The following is a 23411-nucleotide window of genomic DNA, read 5'->3' as shown; positions in this document are numbered from 1 at the left end:
TAAAAAAAAGCAAGTGCAATAATAAATAAAATTTTAACAATAAAAGCATTAACTCGATTATAGTCATGGAATAATAAGTGACATTTTTAAATTGTGGAAGCACTTTTGGACACTTTATCAAGATATTACGACAAAACTTAGATGTAGCAAAATTGGAATAACAATAAAATAACATCCGAATTAATATAAGTACGGTATCCCAAATTATCAATATTTATTTTTTATGTAAATATGATCTTTACACGACCGTAGCCTGTAATATCAAAAGACTGTAAATCGACGTGTCAAATTGACATATATTCGTCAATTTGAAACGTCGATTTACATGCACTCGCTTTCTCGGGTTGAACTGACGCGAGAATCTATAGCGAATAGCGTCGAATTGCGCGATAGGGAGTTATTTCTATTGGTTGTCTAAATCGGCAGTTATCAGTATTATTGAATTTGCCGATGCTACATCTAAGTTGTGTCGTACTATACCATGCTGTACAATATTAAACAACAACACACACCACGTGGTTGTATAAGTGCGGCCACATTGTAGCAGTTCTTCGTAGCGCTGGATTTCAAATTTTGGAGGCCTTGAGGCCACAATAGAGTAGAGTCGAACAGTAGATCTGAGGCCTTAATGATTATTTATTTTACAAATTAATAAGTTCAATAATAATTACATATTAAAATTAAATTTGTAGTTACTAGTGATTTGGATGATAAGATTTTTCAAAATTTAAATTGGTTATTTTTTATCTATATATTGTGTCATTAATCGTGTTATATGTTACAAATATTAATTTAGAAAAAGGCGGAGTTACACGATGCGAACTGGTAACATTGACGTCTTATTTTATATCGATTATTTATCGATATTTTTCTCGATTATTATTTTAAGTTTGCTGGTTTGATATTTAAATCATTTTAAATAATTGTAAAGTGTGTTTATGATCATTGTTTAAGGTAGTTGGAACAGAGAATGAAAAAACTGAACTAGTAATTAAAATATTTTAATTAATTATTGTACTTATGTATATACTATAATGTAACATAGATTATTTAAAGATTTAACACCCGTTTTTTCAATCAATTAATGGATGTAAGCTCCACCACCATTTGAACCGAACGGACACGAATCAATAAAAATCAGGTGTAAATTTTATTCTGAGGAAGACTCAAATGAGTTTGTATATATTATTATTTATTACTATATGCGTATAGAAACTATTTTATTCTAATTTAAGATGCTGATATCGTTAGCTTGTCCTGTTCCGCTTGTGTTTCTAATCTCTTTCCTTTCAGCATAATTTCCATGAACCTGAAATAATAAATTAATTTATAAATAACGTTTTAATATTGATTTCACATTTGTTATTAATACAGATATAAAACGAGCAAAATTTAACTAACTAGATTATATATACTCATTAATCTTACTACATAGAATACAACAACAACAGCCTGTGATTTCCCACTGCTGGGCTAAAGGCCTCCTCTACCTTTGAGGGGAAGGTTTGGAACATATTGTGGCACGCTGTTCCAATGCGGGTTGGTGGAATACACATGTGGCAAAATTTCTATGAATTTTGTCACATTCAGGTTTCGGCACGATGTTTTCCTTCATCGCTGAGCACGAGATGAATTATAAACACAAATTAAGCACATATACATAGTGGTGCTTGCCTGGGTTTGAACTCGATATCATCGGTTAAGATGCACGCGTTCTAACCACTGGGCCATCTCGGCTGTCATTTAATAGTAATCTTATTTATATATGTATTAATTGTATGAATCTTAGGTTAAACACATTATGTCCAATAGATAAAACACTTCCAAAGGCTTTTAAGACTGTTAATAATTAAGTGCAATAAGTTGTTTGTATCTGAAATATTAGGCAAAAAATAAAAATTTAGGTTTACTTACATAGCCAGTAGAAAGACAATGGCCTGCGTACTTATAGTTAGGTAAAATATTGCGCTAATAAAGCTAGTGTCGAGAGTCGCTTTGTATATCTGCGAATATATCACTGAGGCGAACATAGCGACAGCGTTCTCCATCACCGACAGGAATGCGAACGCTACGCCTGGAATTAAAAAAAATATATCATTAATAATAAGCCAATTAAATGATTTCTTAGTCAATTTTCTAAATGGAAATAAATAATTTGCCGCTATAATTAGGTTTTTTTTATCGAAACATCTCGCTTGGAATTAAAATTCAAGTAAACTTTATAGATTGCCCATCCTAAAGTTCTTATCAATATAAGAACAATGACAGATTTCGAGTTTGGCAGCCGTTCTTAAGGGAACTTGCCTTCAGACTAATCTGAAGGTAAGTTCCCTTTACACACATTATTGCTCTATAATGTCTAAACATTATAGAACAATAATGTGTAGACAAATAAAGATCCCCGCTCTCGATATTATAATCCGACAGGACGGCAAAGCCGATATGAACGAAGAGTAGATGTTATTTATACTGACCTAAATGGCACAAGGCTTTTGACCTTGTGCCATTTTCTGCTCTTATTTTAAAACTGTCCGTTTGTGGTCTCACAGGGTCACTGTTAGGATTACTTGAGTCTTATCTTACTAGCAGACATTTTTATGTTGTTGCCAGCGGTTTTCAATCTAGTAAACGCAAAGTAATATCTGGAGTTCCACAGGGCTCACACTTAGGCCCGTTATTATTCAATATATTCATAAACGACCTAACTAGTTCTCTTAAATATTCTACCCCATATTTGTACGCTGATGATGTAAAACTTCTTAAAATCATTGGGAATTCAAATGATACAATCCTTTTACAAGATGATTTAACACAATTGTACAACTGGTGTCAAAATAATGGTATGAAACTCAACCCACATAAATGTTCATGGATATCTTTCACTAGAAATTATAATGAGATTAGTACGCATTATAATATAGCTGGCAATCATATCAAATCCGTAGATACGATTAGGGATCTTGGGGTGGTCTTTGATAAAAAATTAACTTTTATATCACATATGGACAACATAATTAGCAGGGCATCTAAAATGTTGGGTTTCGTTATCAGAAACGGTAAACTGTTTCGAAATCCAAAAACTAAGATCATATTGTTCAACAGTTTTGTCAGGAGCATTTTGGAATATGCAAGTGTTGTGTGGAGGCCACATTACGCAACTCACAGTTTAAGACTAGAGAGAATTCAAAAACGTTTTCTTTACCATCTTACATTTTCTTTAGGTAAAGCCAAATTACTTCCTACCTACAATGACAGACTAAAGTACTTCAAAATTATTTCCTTAAGTCAACGGCGTGACATGCTAGATTTAACGTTTTTATACAAATCTCTCAATAGTTTATATGATAATTCTTTTCTAGTTTCTAGAATAAATTTAAATGTTCCTGCTAGATACCCACGAAAACCGATAGCGCCATTAGTAAGACCTTTTCGTAAAACCGTCTTAGGAAGTAACTCACCTGTGGCACGTTTTTGTAAAATCTTAAACGAGCACAGTGCCTCCCTTGATCCATTTGGTGACTCTTTATCTAAGTTCCGTAAGAAAATGTTAGAATTATTAGCCATTTGATTGTTATTGTTTCGTTATAATTTTTTTTTAAAAATCTCTTTTTTTTTGCAAATCTTTTTGTTAAGTATATATATTTTTTTTGTAACTTTCAATTAGCATAATATTTTTAAACTTGTAAATGTACATATTTTTATCGTGTAAGCTCCTTTTATATCCACATTGCATGAGGTATTCTCCTTTATAGGTAATGCATTTAGTTTTAAGCTTTATGTTGTTATTGTTACTAATATTGTGTTAATGTATTTACTCCTGGAGGATCTTAATAAATAAATAAATAAAAAAAAAAAAAAGAGTTCTGGTGCAGGATTACGTATTTACCAGGGTTGCCAATGCCTAGTCACCTAATGCCCCAAAGTCGGGGAAAAAAATGACCCAATTCCCTATACAGAAATAAAGGGAAAAACATGGTATTTGATGTATTTTTTCGTTTTGACCTTTTTTATATTATATTGCGTCTCTACCAAGGAAACTATCTCGTCTATGTGTAGTTCTTTACTATACACAAACTAAGGGTGTCCTATAATGAAAAAGTATTTGCTAACATGCTAAATAATAATCGACTACAATTTCAATTTTCGTACTAACAATACATTGGCTAAAGAATCAATTACCGGTCGTTTTGGTATAATATAAAATTCCCCTCGATTTTGGTTTAAAGTATTTTTTCCCGCACAATGAAAATCCCCACACCAATCCCGATCGACTTGCGATTTTGGGGAATTCCCCACACATTGGCAACGCTGTTATTTTCACACCTCTAAATCCTAGACTGATAGATGTAGAATGTTTTGACACAACAAATCAATAAATTTGAATTTGGAAGGACATCGAAATATCAAAGTCAAAGTCAAAAATCTTCATTAAATATAGAAGTGTTTACACTTGCTTATTAATAGTCAAAAAGTCTACCACCGGTTCTGAATTTAACACCTCCGACCTGAGAGGATCAGGCGAAAGAAACTAAGAAAAATCTGCGTTCTCAAACCCTTAATTATACAACGCGTCAATCAAAATAAGAATAAGTTGTGATTAGATCGATGTATTCCTACCTCTCTCTGCCGGCTCCAATACTTTAGAGGTCATAGATCGAATAAGAGGCGCCACACAGGGTCCCAGTGCAGCGGCTGTCGCGCCGATGTACATCGTAGTACCGGTCTGCGCATGCGCGTAAATCATGTGACCAGTCATATGCGCGGACGCACCGAGCATTACGATTATCTACAACATGAAACACATATTTCTTATTTTTTTATTTCAAGTAACCAGTTTAAATTTAAATATGTTTATAAGTTTACTCTTAATTAATCTTATAAGTATACATTATGTATATGAGTTTTAACTCTAAAATTATCTACTATTGCACTTAATTTCAAAATACATCTACCACAAATCTAAAGCACCACTATAACATACACAATCTTAAATTAGAAAAAACTAACCAACTAAAAAAACAGGTAACAAACACTCGGCTCTCATAAATACGTTATAAATTAATGAATTTAAAACGCAACACTATTAATACAAATTGAAATACAACATAAATAAATAAATGAACTTTTTATGGCCCAGATTAATTTTAAATTTATTGGCATTCTCGCTCACCTGATGGTAAGTGGTTACCACCGCTCATACAATGTGGTATGGATAGAAAATTGTCAATTTTGGGAACACAGAAGTTATGCTTCTGTAGCACACTGTACATTGGGTCACTAGTTCTTCAAACCGGATCACATAGTACGGGTATTTGCGGTAATATATGACGAGTAGGTGGTAGGTGGTAGGCACAATTCCCTGCCAGAAGATCGTCTATGAATTTAAAATCATTACTCGATACGATATAGGGATATTAACAAGATACGTCATAATATGAACACTGCCTATTAATTGAAATTTGATTTTAATTTTACTTACAAATATCATCAACTTGAAAGTAAATCAGTCTGTTGCTCTTTCAAAAAAAAACCGCTGAACCGAAATTGATGAAAGTTGGTGTGAAGCAAACTTGAAATCCAAGAAAAGAACATAGGCTACTTTTTTTGGCTGACACGGGACAAACATCGTCCTAAACACGAGCATTCTTGGTGGTAGGGCTTTGTGCAAGCCTGTCTGGGAAGGTACCACCCACTCATCAGTTATTCTACCGCCAAGTAACAGTACTCAGTATTGTTGTGTTCCGGTTTTGAAGGGTGAGTGAGCCAGTGTAAATACGGGCACAAAGGACATAACTAATAATAATAGTTAATATTTCTTACAGCCTCATTGTCTATGGGTGATGGTGATCACTTACCACCAGGTGGCCCATGTGCTCTTCCGCCAACCTTGACCATAAAAAAACTATCTTTATTGAAGCTACCACCGATTCGGGAAGTAGATTCTACGAAGAACCGGAAAGAAACTCAGTAGTTACGCCTTTACTACATTTAAATATACAGCCATTTTAGTTTATTACAATTATACGTGTATGCAAAATATATTATTCTCGTCCATATGCTCGTTCGCCAACCTATACCATAAAAAACTACGACTACTTGTTTCATTTATACTTGCTCACCGTGTCTTTCCAGCCGAGTACTTTGGTAGTCAGTGGTATGCCAAAGAGCATGACAACGACGTACGCCGTGCTCAGATAAGTCCTAAAGTTGCTGAAGTCCGTCGCGTCCCATTTGAAAACCTTCGACGTGTACAAGTATAGCACCGGTTTCTCATCTGCAATCGAATACATTTATATTTAAAATATCTATACAATGAAGAAGATGAGACGACATGGCCTTGTGGTTAGAACGCGCTGAACGTGCGTCTTAACCGATGATTACGGTTTCAATCCTAGGCAAGCACAATTTAATTTTCAAGTGTTTAATTTATGTTTGTAATTTACTTCGTTCTCGGCGGTGAAGGAAAATAATTTCAACGAAATTCTGACACATATGTCAGACTAACCCGCATTGGAGCAGCGTGATGGAATATGCTCCAAATCTTCTCCTCAAAGGGAGAACCCTTAGCCCAGCAGTGGAAAATTTGTAGGCTGTTGATGAAGGATATATTTTTAATGTCCACTCGGGTCTAATTGTAACGACATATTACTAACTAACCTCTCTGGAATGTGTAAAACGCCATTGAAATCAATAGGAACCAAAGGAATAGTCTTCTGTTGTGGGGCCTCTTCTTCGTCAACGTCACCAGAGTTTGCTTGATATTGTTGAAGTCGAAGAAATCGTTTACGGGGTTCTTATCGCCGGCCTCTCTCAGCGACTTCTGCTCTGGCCTCGTCTGCCATTCCAGGAACAAGAAACAATAGGCAGTCGCGACCATCATTAGGCAGGAGTTGATTGCGAACATCGCCGTGAACGATCGGTTCACCACTTTGTTGTAGAGCAGGTTGCCTGGGAATTGATAAAAGATAGTAAATCTGTATGTCTGTCACTTGTTTCACGGCTAAACTACGGAAACGAACTCGTTGAATTTTTTTATAAAGTGAACTTGAGCTCAAGCCTCAAGATCAATCTTTAAAACGCGTACGATATCGCGAACGACAACTATTATTTAACGCAGTGTTTGTTACGACAATTGTGTGTATTTAATAATACTAAAGTAGTATTTTTGCATGTATATATATTTTTCATGTGAGATTACTTATATACTTTTTCTAGTAGTACCGGCGACTTCGCACGCGATTCAATTCAATGAAAATGTTTTTGCTCTAAAATAAGAGTAGCCTAGGATACACCTTATTACATCAGCTACCTGCCAGTAGAAGTCCCGTCAAAATCAGTGCAACCGTTTCAAAGATTAGCCGGAACAAATAGACAGACAGAAATATTTAAAAAAAAGTATTTTCATATGTCTACCCTATGTACATAAATATACATTATTAAAAATAAGTTATTTAATATTACAAACCGACACTCAATTTTATATTATGTATTGATTATGGCCTGTTGACCTCAAGGCTTTTGGTCGCTATTAAAATATCCCCGAAAATGGTGACAAAAAAAATGTTAGCTCAGAAACAATCGCAGGTCAGTCGACAAAACGAAGACTTTATATATTGATTATCTTCTTTACTAGTTAGTTTGCATTTGGTATAAAATATACTTCTATTTGTAAAAATAGGATGCATATTGTGAAATAAATATATATATAACTAGTAGTCACCGGGGCTATTAGACAAAAAAGTAGCCCATGTCGTATTTTCGAATTATAGTTTGCTTCATACCAAATTTCATCAAAATCGGCTCAGCGATTTAGTCGTGAAAGAGTTACTTTCACATTTATAATATTAATATATCTAGATTGAACACAAAATTTTGGGCAAAGATATTGTATTTCATCAAAGTGTACCATTATTAGGTAAATTATTTTATATCTTTATTCCCAAAAAAATAATCCCTTCGCCCATGGAGCTCTTAAAATTATAAGTATAACAGTTTCATTGTTAGCGATACACATGTAGACTCCTATGATAACAAGCATGAACATGTAATCTGATTAATCGTATATGACAGTTTTCTATTGAGATACATACGTCGTATATTGAGGCAGGTCAAGGTCATGATCATTTTATCTCGACGTATTTGTACTCTAAAATAAGTCTGACAACATATTGTCCATAACGATTGTGTATTCATTACGAACATATGTACTAGCGTCCCAAATTCTTCGGAGTGAATTTGGAATTTTATATTTCCGTAGCGCTACCTGCCAATCTAATCAATCCAAGTCAGACAAATACTACTATGAATATAACAATATCGTGTATTAAATTTACCACCACAACCATAAAGACATCTTTAGACTAAAAAATGGAAAACAATCTATATAAATAAAATAACATGCCCTGAGTGACTGAACCATCGCAGAGCTTTACGCTCTGCGATGATGTTACGTATTAATGTCAAGGCCATTCAATTTGATGAGTAGTAGTAGTAGTAGTAGTGTTGTGTTGTAGACTATTGAATAAAGACTCACTAAGGAGGGAGTTTTTAGGAATTTCTACCCCTAAGGGAGTGAGGTACGGGTGGAACATTTGTAATAAAGTCTGTCACTTTTCAAATTCCAAACATGAATAGTTTTGGGATAGAATGAGATATAAGATATTATTATTAAAAGTTAATAATATAATCAATTTCCACGCGAGCGAAGCCACCGGGAACAGCTAGTACTATAAATAAAAACGATTTGATACACAACATGTGATGGGCGGACTTATGGCTACATATAACCCTCAATTATATTTATTTGCTACCGTTCATATATACATTTAGATTTTAGGATGGCAACACGGGTAAAAAAAAAAACAAAAAGAATAGGTTATGAGTACCTTTACCATGATTATGTTATTTTTATCTCTATAGAAACAACTGAATTTATAAATAATTCATTGTACTGGAAAAATAAATTATAACGTTTAAATATAATTTGAGGGACAATATATATTTTTTAAGATCTTTCGTTTTTATGTTTAATCGATTAAATTGATTATTGTGTTAACAACGAATACGGATAAATCCAAGGGATTTTGTAACATCGTTCTTAATAAAGTATAACATAAAATAGAATGCATATTTAATTAATTTAAAAAAGTTTGTTGAAAAATAAATTTAGCAATAGGATTTTGAGAAGCCGCTACTAACTCAAAATATAATTAATTTTTCGTAGTGAGTTTAGTTTTAGTAGAGTTTCGAATTCCTTCTTAAAGATTAACTTCTAAGATGAAAACAATTGCTGTTTTGACTCAGCTATACTTGATAAGCTGTATTCATTACACGTGAAATTCGAATTATTTTTATTGTTTTAGTTTCAAGTACTGCAGACAAATTCTCCGATATTCATTGCTTTTATATCATTTCCTTTTATTATTCTTTGTGAAGCATGGTATTTGTTCCTGGTACGAATATCATATGTAGTCGTTAATATGCTTTTGTTGCAAAACAAACATTCTGAGACTCTATTAGCAAGAAATGCATGCATTATAATTCTTGGATCTGTTGCGTCAGGTTGTCGTATTACGAGGAATTATATTGCGCAGAAAATTTTCAACAATGTATGCAATTTCAAATCTGATAAAGAATTTATATTTGAAGACTTGATTTGAGATTGCATCGTAACTCTAAATATTTTGGTCTGCAATATTTTTTAATTTCATTTTTTATTTTTAATCAAAGGAAAGTTTTGGAGGCATTTTTGTTAATAATAATTTTCCCTTTTATTATGAGTAATTAAATTCCCGTGTCAAATAACGTACACTATTTAATTCTGTTTGTATCTGCGACCGTACAATGCAATCCAGTTTGATTATAAGATGTAGGAATCATACTCGAATTGTATCAACAAATTGATGCGTGGCATACGGACGCATATTTCCGGTGAAGTTAGCTAGTATCGTTTTATAATAACCTCCCCGATCGATTAGTAAACGTAGAATATACAGACAGGGTAAGAAATGGTTTGTCACCTTAAGATCTATTTTCGTGTGCTCTGTATGAGCGATAATCTGCTTTACTGATCGAGAATGATATTGCGTCGCAATGATTTGATATTCAGATTCAAAAGGTACTAAGAGTGTAATACTTGATAAAGGAATGAATTTGAAAACTGACGAAGGTTTTCTTACTCTGACTGTACATACATTTCTGTGCACGTGTTTGTTCCTTCTATGATAACTTATAAAGAACACCTCACTTTTTTACCGATTTGCAGTTATTCATATATTTTTATGATGCAATAACTGAGTTACATACACCATATATTATGCAAGACTGAATAAAAAAAGTTATTAATAAAGGCAGGAAATTGAATATTATTTAATAGCAATATGGTTACGTATATTCTCATAAGTATTTATAAAGATTGTTTTGTGTATTTCCTCTATCTCAAGGTAACCTGGAAGCTCTCTTAGCGATAAGGCCGAATCTTGTATTATTTATCTGTATTTTATGTGTATTTACATGGGTAAAGTTGTAAATATTTTTGTGATCGTTCTTATTTGTTGTCTTAATAATAATGTTATATGTTTATCTTATTATTTATTATTGTTATGTATTAGGTTATGGGTTAACAGAGATTCTAGTTTTGTTGTACCTTCAAAATTAATAGAATTAAACATTCATAGTTTACATACTGCCTTTGTCAAAGATGAATATTCATGTATTTTTTTTTAATTTGATAGATTTGATAGCAGTAGTGACAAGATATCGTACGGTTGTGTTTATGTTTCCTACGTATTTCTTAACCAAAGCATCCATTCAAATCAATTTTGTTCAAGTAAACTTCACAACGAAGCGTTCTTATATAAATAAATACTACCACCGTTTCGGAAAGCAGCCTCTAAAGCGAAAAACGGTAATAAAAACGTGAAGAAACTCGCATAGTTGCTCTTTTCAAATCAACAGATTTACAATGCTGTTCTTTACAATAATTAGTGTCCTGTGATGGATACCGAGCCTAACTCCAGGCGTTTTTTCTAAAAAGTACTATTTTAATCATTAATGTATATTAAGATTACCAAATATTTTACAAGCAATGAATTACGGTCGAATTTCGTCCAACGTGTGCCTAGTTATTTTTACTAAGTGTACACAAACCTAAAGCTACTCCGGTGGGCATGGTGCTCAGATACACCACGTCGAGGACGCCAACTCTCAGGGTTCTGTTCTTTACTGAAGACACGTCAGCTATGTACGCGAAGCAGCCCGCGAAGATCGCGAGATCAGCTCCCGTCAGTGCGCTCGGAAACGCCGCTGTGTATATGACGTATTCTAACGGCCAATCTTAAAATAAAAATTAAGTCCTGGAATTTTAAATTATTAACTTCAATTTATAGCAATATAGTACCAGCCTGTAAATTTTCCCTCTGTTAGGTTAAGGCTTCCTCTCCCTTTGAGAAGGTCAACCTATTATAGCATATTCCACCAAGGTGCTCCAATGCGGTTTGGTATATTCACATGAAGGTTTCTTTACGATGTTTTCCTTCACCAAGGAACGCGAGATGAAACATTAACACAAATTAATACATATAAAAATAAAGTGGTGCCTGGGTTTGAACCTGCAATCTTCAAGTTAAGAATGCAATTTAAATGCATTTAATCGTAAATTTCAAAAAAAAATGTACAAAGTTTCAACCTAGTCGAATGCGTGGTGTAGCAATACATAGGTATATGAAATATAAACGCAGAACTTATAGTGTTACAGTTAGTTAAACTTAATATGTATATATTCAGGTATAAATACATATATGTATGTTATATTCGAATATTCTGACGTCGTAAGCCTAATGAGCGCTCAATCTCTTTCCTGAACTTTAGTATACTTATTGTAAAGTACCATTTTTAAGATTTTTTGTAAATATTATGTAACAGTTAAAGATGTGTAACCCTAAGGTTTCCTATACATTATTGAGGAGAAGGTTTGGAACTTGGAAGATACTCCAACTCCCTCCAATAGGGTCGATGGATACACGTGGCAGATTTTCATTCGCCACTTGCAAGATCACGATATATGATTACCACCGAGCACGAGATGACTTATAATAGGAAAAGTAAGTCTAAGCTTCAAATTTGCTAAACACTCGGTTTTGATTAAACCACAAATACTTCCAATTGTACAGTCGGGGTAAGAAAAGGTTCGTCACCTTAAGGTCTATTTTCGTGTGCTCAGTATGAGCGATAATCTGCTTTACTGATTGAGAATGACATATTACGTCGCAATGATTTGACGTTTAGATTCAAAAGGTACTAAGAGTTGATAGAGGAATGAATTTGAAAACTGACGAACGTTTTCTGACTGTACAGTAAAAGGCTACAAGGAAGTTTATTTATAACGACTTGCAGCTAAAAACGGTTAATAAAATTATAAATAAAACATTAATTCATTTAAGGTTAAAAGTTTTAAAGTTTCAAAATTTAAAGATAGCTGTAACCTATTTATAATTATATCGTGTCAAAATCAGTCATCAATCCATTTTACGCCCCATTACCAAAGATTTAGTCTGCGTGGTTAGGGATTACTAGGGATTACTAGGGATTACTAGGGTTACTAGGCTGTAAAAAAATCAATGTACTATATAAGCGGTTACTAAAATATTTTTTCTAAATTTAAACACTTAAAATTAGAATGAATGTAATCTCATTAGTTATGTCTCTATATGATAATGATTTTAGCAATCAATTTTACATTTCAGATTTGATTTTAATTAACAACGAACATTCGAAGTTATATAATTAAACTCCCTTATGTATTGTTTCTTTTAAAAAGCTAATATAAATATTAGGTTGGGGAAAAAGTCTTTTCGCATATAGTATGTATGAACTTGTAATAAAATCTCTTTGGCTATACCATTTGTATCTGGCTGGTTTTGGTATCATTAAAAAGTTTTAATTTTAAAGAAGGCACTTCCAAATTCAAATTAGGAATTTGTGTGATTTTCATTTGTTTTTGTTGTTGTTAAAATGAGTGAATCTAAAGAAGAAATTCGATACATTTTCAAATTTTACCATAAAAAAGGTAAAAAGGCCACTCAAGCCGCGAAAAAAATTTGTGATGTTTATGGACCTAATGCAGTATCAGTGAGAGTAGCGCAAGTTTGGTTTAAGCGTTTTCAAGCCGGAAATTTTAATATCAAAGATGCATCTCGCTCTGGTCGCCCTGTTACGGACAAAATTGATGCCATTTTTGAAAAAGTGGAGAAAGATCGGCATATTAGTAGTTACGATGTAGCTGAAGAACTGGCAATTGACCACAAAACGGTTTTGACTCATTTGAATAAAGCTGGGTACACAAAAAAGCTCGATATATGGGTGCCTCATGAACTCACTGAAAGAAACCTAATGAACCGTGTGCTCATTTGTGATTCTTTATTACGACGTAATGAAACCGAACCATTTTTGAAGAAGCTGATAACTGGTGATGAAAAGTGGATCACATACGACAAGAACGTGCGAAAAAGATCGTGGTCAAAGGCCGGTCAAGCTTCACAGACTGTGGCAAAACCCGGATTAACTCGCAACAAGGTAATGCTGTGTGTATGGTGGGATTGGAAGGGCATCATTCATTATGAGCTGTTACCGCCCGGCAGGACCATCGATTCAGAACTGTATTGCGAACAATTGATGAGATTGAAGCAAGAAATTGAGAGAAAGCGGCCAGAATTGATCAACAGAAGGGGTGTGGTTTTTCACCATGACAACGCTAGACCTCACACATCTTTAGCCACTCAACAAAAATTACGAGAGTTTGGCTGGGAGGTATTAATGCATCCGCCGTATAGTCCTGACCTTGCACCTTCAGATTTTCATCTGTTTCGGTCTCTGCAGAATTCCTTAGGCAGTGTCAGGTTAACATCACGAGAGGACTGCCAAAACCACTTGTCGCAGTTTTTCGATCAGAAGCCCCAAAATTTTTACAGCAATGGGATCATGTCACTACCAACAAGATGGCAAAAAGTTATGGAACAAAATGGCACCTACATACTTTAGTCAAATGTAAATAAACTATAAAAAAAACTTTTTGAATTTTCATATAAAATACGAAGAAACTTTTTCCCCAACCTATTATATCTTACTTTAAACAGAAACATATAAACTGATTTCTATAATTTGAATTTAGATCTCTAGTAGTAACAACTTAGGCCGGAAACGCAAGTGCAGCCATCTCTCACATAAAAAAAAAAGTTTCCGAATTATCAAAGTACGAGAATCTAAATATACATCGAACACAACAAAAAGTATCACTACATAGTATAAAACAAAATCGCTTTATCCGTCCCAATATCTCTATGTAAGCTTAAATCTTTAAAACTACGCAACGGATTTTGATGCGGTTTTCTGTAATAGATGAAGTAATTTTCGAGGAAGGTTTTTGTATATAATACATGGACATTACACCCGTGCCGAGCCCGGGCGCGTCGCTAGTAGATTTATAAGTAAGAGTAAGTAGTAAATATTTGGTCCAAGAGGCATTGTAATGCATGTAGCATTACAATGCCTCTTGGACCAAATATTTAAATAGATTTACAATGTATGCCATTCAATCTTACGAGACATAAAATACAACATTGATTTATATACATCAATTCTGTCTCTTAACTTCATATCGTATTGCACAATGAAATTTTATCGTAATAACTCATGTTATCTTACAAAACTTACTTCAAAACAAGCAACAATATACTTGGATTCGTAATACATTAAATCTATTTATTAGATAAAATAAACATACTAGCATACACACGCCGTAAATACTACAAGTGTGTGTACACGTCTATACAGTAACACACTATTTTTGTATAGATTTCAGATAACGGTAATATTCGCGAGATTGTCGAGTTACATTCGTATAGCGTTTTTCATGATTGAAAAAAATGTACATCTCAAGACAATAATATTAAAAAATAATAAGAATGAGGTGCAATATAAATGCCTTATAAATCATCTCAAATTACAAATACGTATTTTTTTTAATGGTATAGGTTGGCGGACGAGCATATGGGCCACCTGATGGTAAGTGGTCACCATTACCCATAGACAATGACGCTGTAAGAAAAATTAACTATTCCTTAAATCGTCAATGCGCCACCAACTTCGGGAACTAATATATTGTGTCCCTTGTGCCTGTAGTTACATTGGCTCAATCACCCTTCAAACCGGAACACAACAATGGTGAGTACTGTTGTTTGGCGATAGAATTACTGATGAGTGGGTGGTACCTACCCAGACGGGCTTGCACAAAGCCAACAAGCAAGTAAATATGTATTCAATAATTTCAAAGTGAAGTGGTTACACTTGTGTAGCTTACTAAGAGGAATTTATTAACGGGATTACTTCGGTCGGGTTGTTTATATCAGATTGATTAAAATGATTTAATCTTTTTAATTAAACAATATCTAGTACGAAACGAAATTCGAATAAAGAAGACAGTTATTTAAATAACAGACTAACTAAAGTTATACATTCTATTTAGAAGTGTGTTGAATACATATTAGCTATAAAAAGTCGTTCCAAAGTAAATCATTTCACACTTCGATATGTGGATGTATTATCGCTGGAAAATAAAAAAAAACAAAGGAATCACGATCCAGCACTCAATCAGATTATGAAACTTATTTGATAAATAGTACACTACTGGCCTGGACAAATACCAATAAGCAATTAAAAATAAAAATATGATACATTTTATATCATTTGAAAAAGGAATCACGATTGTTTCTTATTGATATTATTCTGTCGTACATATAAATGAAAGAGACTATGTTCTCGCCTTGACTGATTCTTTTTTTAAATAATGTGTTTATACGAGACGTAATAAATTGTACAGCCCTTTGTACGCGGACGGAGTAGTACGAGATTGGCACGGTTTAAACTAAAATAGATAAGGAGTACTGAAATATATTATTTACGTTATAGGTACAAAAAATCAAAAAGGAATATTACAAAACCTACTATGCTTTTTTTCTTACATACGCAGGCACGTAGCATGCCCACTACCATATTATATATGTTATTAACTGGAAATTATAAATAAGGACCGGCCATTATTATAAATGCCCGACGGCCGGTGGTACATGTAATAAGTCAGTGTTTGAGGCTCGTCTTGCAAGAATAAATAATTCTAAACTTAATTACTTTTTTTGCAATTCTTAATTATTAGATATTTCTGTTGATTTTTCTCAGTTTATTAAATTTTAAACTATTGTTTGTAAGAAATATTTTCGTCAAAATAAAAAGTAGGTAGCTAATGATGTTATTATTAACTGTTTATTTTTTTACTACTATGTTCAATAGTTAATTTTTAGTTATATGTTCATTAAAATTTCGTTACTTTAATTATTAGACCGAAAAAAGTGATTAATAATGCTGTTTTAATCACATTGTCCAGTTGAGTCGGGCATTATTCACAGTGCCCAGAGTTACAAAATTGGCCGTAACATAAACATATCAAATATTGATGACAGCGCACGTCACGTCACAGTTAAAACAATGATGCTTGTTTGACATTTGGATTTCTATTGTAACGATGACAAGGAATTGTTCAGCTGAGCCTCATATTTCCTTTCTTTCGAATCGTGATTTCTTTAAACGACGAATAACGGTCGAGTTTTTATATGACACGCCTGTGTGTTATGTTGTTACAAAATATCATATTTACGCTGATCGCTAGGAACGTGTTATATTATGTACTAGCGACGCGCCCGGCTTCGCACGGGTGCAACACTGATATTAAATATACTACAGAATTTATTTATTTACATCACACTACAAACTTCAAAAATTATCATTGTTTCTTTACTATATTGATCATCTATTATATCGAAAAACCTGCCTCTCGAACACTCTATCTATTAAAAAAACCGCATCGAAATCCGCTGTGTAGTTTTAAAGATTTAAGCATACATAGGGATATAGGGACAGAGAAAGCGACTTTGTTTTATACTATGTAGTGACTAGCTGTGCCCGCGACATTGTACGCGTCTGAATATGACAAAAATAAAAATTATTGTAGCCTAAGTTACTCCTTATTATATCCGTTATCTGCCAGTGAAAGTCCTATCAAAATCGGTCCAGCCGATCCAGAGATTAGCCGGAACAAACAGACAGAGAGAAAAAAATTGTAAAATCCGTTATTTTGGTATATGTACCGTGTATATATGTATATAAATATGCATTGAGTAAAAAGTCTATGTCAATATTTCTGACACACTCCAATTTTATTGTATGTATAGATTAATGTCTTGAACTTATTGCTTGAAGTTATGGTAATATTCCTAAAATGCGTAGAGAGAGCACTAACAAGATTTTCTTTTAAGTTCAGCAGACAGGGAACTGGTTACTACAGCCCGTAAAGGCTGTCAAGGTAAAAATATTACCTATATATTTTTTCATTAATAATACGCCATCAACATAGGTAACTAAGATGTTTGTCTCTTGTAACATTGCGCGCTCACTTCAAACCAGAACCCATCAATACTAGGTTTTTCTTCCAAGACGAGCTCGCACAAAAGCCTAATACTGCATAATTTGTGTTATTCTTTATTAATGAAGGGTCATACAAGCACTTTCGGTCATACAAGCATATTGCTGACAAATCAAAAATAAAATAAGAGCCGAGTTGGCCCAGTGGTTAGAACGCGTGCATCTTAACCGATGAGTGCGGATTCAAACCCAGGTAAACACCACTGAATATTCATGTACTTAATTTGTATTTATAATTCATCTCGTGCTTGGCGGTGAAGGAAAACATCGTGAGGAAATCTGCATGTGTCTAATTTCATAGAAATTCTCCCACATGTGTATTCCACCAACCCGCATTGGAACAGCGTGGTGGATTATATTCCAAACCCTCTCCTTAATGAGAGAGGAAGGCTTAACGAAGCTGTGGAAAATTTACAGGTTGTTACTTTAATTTATGTTTACAATTCATCTCGTGCTCGGCGGTAAAGGAAAAAGACGTGAGGAAACCTGCATGTGTCTAATTTCATAGACATTCTGCCATATGTGTATTCGTGCATGTAAGCGTGGTGGGATATACAGTGTAAACTCTATATAACGACACTGAAGGGACTGTGCATTTTATGGCGTTATAAAGAGTGGTCGTTAAACGAAGAGAAGAAAAATCAGAATTCGAAAAAAAAGTTTATTTTAGTCTATTGTTAGTAGTTATGTACAAAAAATATATATATCTTATTTGAACGCTATTGCGTATACTCTGATATTTTTGTCTGACGCCTTTTGCTGCACGACCAATTTTGTTGTATATTTTTAATTTTTTTATTTATATCTTATATAAAAAAAGTAATTTAGCTGCTTTCAGAACTTCATCCGTTTCATCTTCTTCATCTCTTTATTCTTGAACCTCAGTTTTTTCTCACTGAATCCAAAATTTCTATGTCCGTGAGTGAAGCCATTGTAAACAGGCAGTTGTCTACTTCGATTTAGGTTTGAAAATTTACCGTATTTCCTGCCATGTTGACCTGCTGAATCCACTCAGTTAATGGAAGGTCGTCGTCGCTATCAAACTCAAGTTCTGTTTCCACCTCATCAATCGTAGAATACATATGATAACGTTGTAATCCACGACTCATACTTATTAGGCATGGTCACAGCCTACACGTGCAAGCAATCCCAATTTGTAAACAAATTAACGAATTTCTTAGAAAGTTCCTAATTCGTGGTGCCGACATTCGAGTTTATTGAGGGCTAGAATAATAAAGCGACAAAAGAACGTACACAGATGCGCAGTTTTTTCTAATTTTAGCAACTTAAAAGGAAAAAAATTAATTTTTATTTCTCAATTTTTGTCGTTATTGAGAGTGGGTGTGATGCTATGTAGAGTGTATCATTGTATGGAATACAAGCTAAACCAACTAAAACCAATTGATTTCGACGCTTTAGAGAGTTTGCCGTTAAATCGAGTGACGTTACATGGAGTTTACACTGTATTTCAAACCTTCTCTTAAAAAAGTGAGAGGAGGCCTTAGCCCAGTAGTGAACAATTTACAGGCTGTTTTTGTTGTTGTTTTTCAAGTAGGGTCATAAAAGCACTTGCGTTTCTTTATGTTACGGTGTTGAATATCCTGCCAAATATGAATACACAAGGCATTTGCCCTGCACTGGAACATTTATCATGTCTTTTTAATTTGACAATCTCTATCAAAAACATACCGACTTACCTTTCATGGTATTGAAGGTAATCATTAGCGAGAAGTACAGTTTGCCGAGGAGACCGCCGAGTAGTAGCACTTTCCGGCCTCGCTTATCGCTGTACGAGCCGAGGAAGAAGGCCAACAGAAGCGGCACGATGTGGCTCGCGATACCGTTCCATTGGTGGAATGTTGACACGGTCACCTGAAACGAATCTCTCTTACACTATTCCATATTAAACGCGAAGTAAACGCCCAGTCATGATGACGATGCAAATATACGCGGTTTCATTCGTATTTTAATGGATTTGTCGTCAATAAATGTGTCCTTTCAAACTATCTACATAAAAAAAAGTAAAGTAAGAGCCTGTAAATTTCCCACTGCTGGGCTAAAGCCTCCTCTTCCATTAACGAGAGGGTTTGGAACATATTTCACCACGCTGTTCCAATGCGGGAACATGTGGCATAATTTCGATGAAATACGACACATGCAGATTTCCTCACGATTTTTTCAGAGCACGAGATGAATTATAAACACAATTAAGCACATATTTATAGTGGTGCTTGCCTTGGTTTAAACCTGAAATCATCGGTTAAGATGCACGCGTTCTAACCACTGAGTCATCTCGGCTCACTAGGCCATCTCGACTCGCTATCTTTATCTTCCTATCTACATAGTTCATAGCAAATTTCATAAAATTCTGTACCCTGGTTTGACAGTGAAAGAGCATCAGACAAACAGACAAGAGTTACTTTCGCAATTATAATATTCGTATAGATACAAACACTAGCAATATGTTTCACAAAATATATTAGTTTATATTGAAATTAATATATTAGAAAAAAAAAAAATATTATGCAAATACCAAACGATCACTTTAAAGTCGATAGGTCGATAAAATATTCCAGTATAATTGCAAGTATTACCTGAACTTCCTTATTGATTGCATCGTAGCTCGCTATGTTGTAACAGATGTCTTCGCTGTAGCCGTGGTTGATCGTGCAAGCTCGGAAGACGTAGAATGTCTGCTCGATAACATTGGTTATCATGTAAGCCATCATGTAGAAGAACATCACCGGTTCCACTGTCACGTATTTGTACCATGGTTTCTTCTGTATCTTATAAAATTTATAACATCTATTAATTATACAGTCACAAGTATTGATAATTGTAATTAATTTTGTAGTATTCAAAACGGATACAGGTTTTGTACTAGTAAATATATATCGAATTAAAACTTGAATGTTATATGTAATAATTTAAAAGCGTTACGTTTCGACCACGTGTATAATTGCTTTGCAGATTTAATATAAATTAATAACAAAAAGATGCAATCAAATCATTATCATTACATTGTATAAGACAAAGTCGCTTTTCGCTGCCTTCTCTATGTATGCTTAGATCTTTAAAATTACGCAACGGATTTTGATGCGGTTTTTTTTTTAATAGATAGAGTGATTCGAGAGGAAGGTATTTGTATATAAAATAGACAATATAGTAAAGAAATAAATTCTGTAGTATAATTAGTATCAGCATTTCAACCATGCAAAGCCAGAGCGAGTCACTAGTAATACTATAACATTAGATTTCCCAAATATGTCAAAACTCATGTTATGGTTTTATTAAATGTCCAAATACCATTGCTTAACATTTAGATTTGGGTTTGATTGTCTTATGTGATAAAATTTCATATCACTGCTACAAGAACCATCCATTTACATTGTATAATGATAAACTTATCTTTGTCTCGGTAAATGGGAAGCAAATGCTTATTAATAAACAATTAATACAACAAGAGATGATGTAAGTTGATATATGAGGAAAAAGACAAAGCATTAGAAATATAAAATGAAAACCAACAAATTGAATATTGAAAAACAAACTATTGTGTCGCAATTGTAAGTTTGTTAATTACTGAAATTTAACCAAAATGGTATAATAATACTCAGAAAGCCTACTAAAATACATTTAACTTAAAGATAACATCAAGTAATAAGTGTGTATAAATTAAACTGATGTGCAAATTCATTTTCAAATAGGTTATCAACATTGGCGCACAATACAATGCTATAAATTTTTGAATTTATACCTCACTCCACAAGCAAGTTATTATAACATTTTAAAACAATTTAAACATAATTTTAGCATCAAAATAAAACACAAGTAAAATTATTCTATCTCTCTGCTCATACATTGACTCAAAACACTTGTTCAAATTACTTATATGTTGCCCAATTGCGACCCTCACTTTCATCACTACTCAACGGGATCCTGTTTGTGTAGTTATTTTATACTTCAACATGTAAATATTTATTAATGAGGTAAATTAATAAATGAAATTAAGTTTTTGAAGGTATTAGATTGGTATGCATTTGCCTCGGTATTGGTCTGTTCGGACCTACAGGTCATTAGTGGTCACTACTGCCCTTAGACGTAGGTGCTATTATGAATAATAACTCTTACATTCTTAACTACCTTCACTCATTCTTTAAACTGCACACACAATTGGAACACAATACCAAATAATGGTGAACAAATGGAGTGGCCAGTATCTCCATAGACAGTTTTGTACATAGCCTTACCACTAAGTTAAAATACAAATTCAATAAATAAATAAACAATTCAATATAGCCTTATGTGTAAACATTACAAAGCAGCTGCTTTGGTGTAATACTGATTTCTCTCTTTGTCATCTTTGGTATATAATTGACGTTGAAAGAAGAAGTACATCCTAACATTTTAGGTAAATCCAATATAGTTTTGTGTCTTTGTTAACCTTAGCGACAAATGTTTCATGTTGATAATATTTATCAAGAAAATGTTGTCAGTTTATGTTAAATTATGTAAAAAGTTTTACTTATCAATGTTTTTTTTTCACATAAATGGTGAATGGAGTTATAAAGATATGGTACTTCAAAGATCAATGAATGTAATACAACCTACAACAATTTTTTTCATGACACTAAACCAGAATAAAGATTATTTCCAATAAAATTTCCTAAAATATGAAATTGTAATACTTGTGGAGAAAATTACATCACATTGGAAGAAGAAAGCATGGTTCGAAGTGCATAGGCAAGAAAATATAATAGTAGTGAAAACTGCAACTAAGTCTTACTAATACTTTAACTGCATACTCAATAGTATAAAAGTACCCTCATAACAGTGAAGTAACTTTTTATAATATAAAAAATTGTAATAAAAGTTACAATATGTTGTTTTATATTTTATTTATTATGTTACACACAGTATAATTCTTTGAATCTCAAAAATGTAAATTTATTATGCAAAGCATTATTTTAAAACGATACCATCGCAATGCACATCCCAACGCAATAAATATTAGTTTCATTTTTTCTATTATGTATGTATTTAATTTATTATTTGGTTTAACATAACACCAGAACATAACTAGTAGTAACGCATAATTTTAAGAAAATATTTATTTAAGAATGAGTTGAAATTCTAAAAAATATTATAAATTATATTTTTTTTATTATATATAAAAAAAAAAAATTATTAAAAGTAAATATTTGTGTATTATTAAAAATTTATGAAGAAAAATTGATTTAAATTTTCTAAATTTTATTTTTCAACATGTGATGAAATAAACTTATAATAATGGGTTATAAATATTATATATTTAGAATATTATACTCGTTAAAAACATCTAAAGCAATATCTCAATCAAAATATCAATAATATAGCGTGTAGGGTTATCTTACATAATTTAATTATTTATTTAAAAAAAAAATACTTACCAAACAATCAGAATCCTCGGAGCTTTTTACTTCCATTTATAACTTTGTTTTACAAAAATAATTTATTACTTTCACCTGTACGAAAATGTTTTTTTTAGTTTAAAATAAAAACTTGCGCCGGCGGTGCGACCACGAGCAATCATTACAGTACAATATAAAAATGAAAACATTGCTCTCACACTGTTTGCCTAAGCTAGCCATAGCCAGTGCAGCCAAATGTCAACTGTCAAGCTGTCGTTAAAAATATTTATTTTTAAATGAATTTCATAGCTCTGAATACAAGGCTTTTAGATTATTCATAATCAAATAACTATCAATGATGAATTGTTAAAAAAACACTTATTCAGTGTGTTTCTTTGTTAGTTATAAAGTCAAAATATTGTATTTTTAATATTAATAGATAGATAAAAGCTCTTTGCGATTTTGTTACACATGTAAATGACATTATATTTT

General features: G+C 33.0%; 1 protein-coding gene across 2 annotated transcripts; it reads right to left on the bottom strand.

Annotated features, from left to right (window-relative positions):
• Positions 1 to 1000: 1000 nt before the first annotated feature.
• Positions 1001 to 23185, bottom strand: LOC124543089 (proton-coupled folate transporter). Of its 2 annotated transcripts, none has more exons than XM_047121124.1 (9): positions 22959 to 23185; positions 20124 to 20315; positions 19227 to 19401; positions 11149 to 11334; positions 6658 to 6948; positions 6120 to 6274; positions 4618 to 4786; positions 1915 to 2074; positions 1001 to 1309 (listed from the first exon to the last, which is right to left on the bottom strand). In XM_047121124.1, the coding sequence occupies exons 1-9, from the start codon at positions 22992 to 22994 to the stop codon at positions 1231 to 1233; spliced, it is 1443 nt and encodes a 480-aa protein (XP_046977080.1). In that variant the 5' UTR covers positions 22995 to 23185; the 3' UTR covers positions 1001 to 1230. The 2 variants fall into 2 exon arrangements, with proteins under 2 accessions (XP_046977080.1, XP_046977081.1); XM_047121125.1 differs by having other exon boundaries at positions 20124 to 20309; positions 22959 to 23181.
• Between the last annotated feature and the right edge of the window lie 226 nt (positions 23186 to 23411).

Source organism: Vanessa cardui, chromosome Z, assembly GCF_905220365.1.
Source record: "Vanessa cardui chromosome Z, ilVanCard2.1, whole genome shotgun sequence".
Lineage (NCBI taxonomy): Eukaryota > Metazoa > Arthropoda > Insecta > Lepidoptera > Nymphalidae > Vanessa > Vanessa cardui.
This window is presented reverse-complemented; position numbering and strand designations above follow the sequence as displayed.

Excerpts from the sequence above, each read along its gene's own strand:
- LOC124543089 (XM_047121124.1), bottom strand. The coding sequence starts at position 22,994 with ATGGAAGTAAAAAGCTCCGAGGATTCTGATTGTTTG. Across the intron at positions 11,335-19,226 it reads TACCTTCAATACCATGAAAG|ATTGGCCGTTAGAATACGTC; the intron begins GTAAGTCGGTAT and ends TTTTATTTTAAG. Across the intron at positions 6,949-11,148 it reads GCCCACCGGAGTAGCTTTAG|GCAACCTGCTCTACAACAAA; the intron begins GTTTGTGTACAC and ends ATCAATTCCCAG.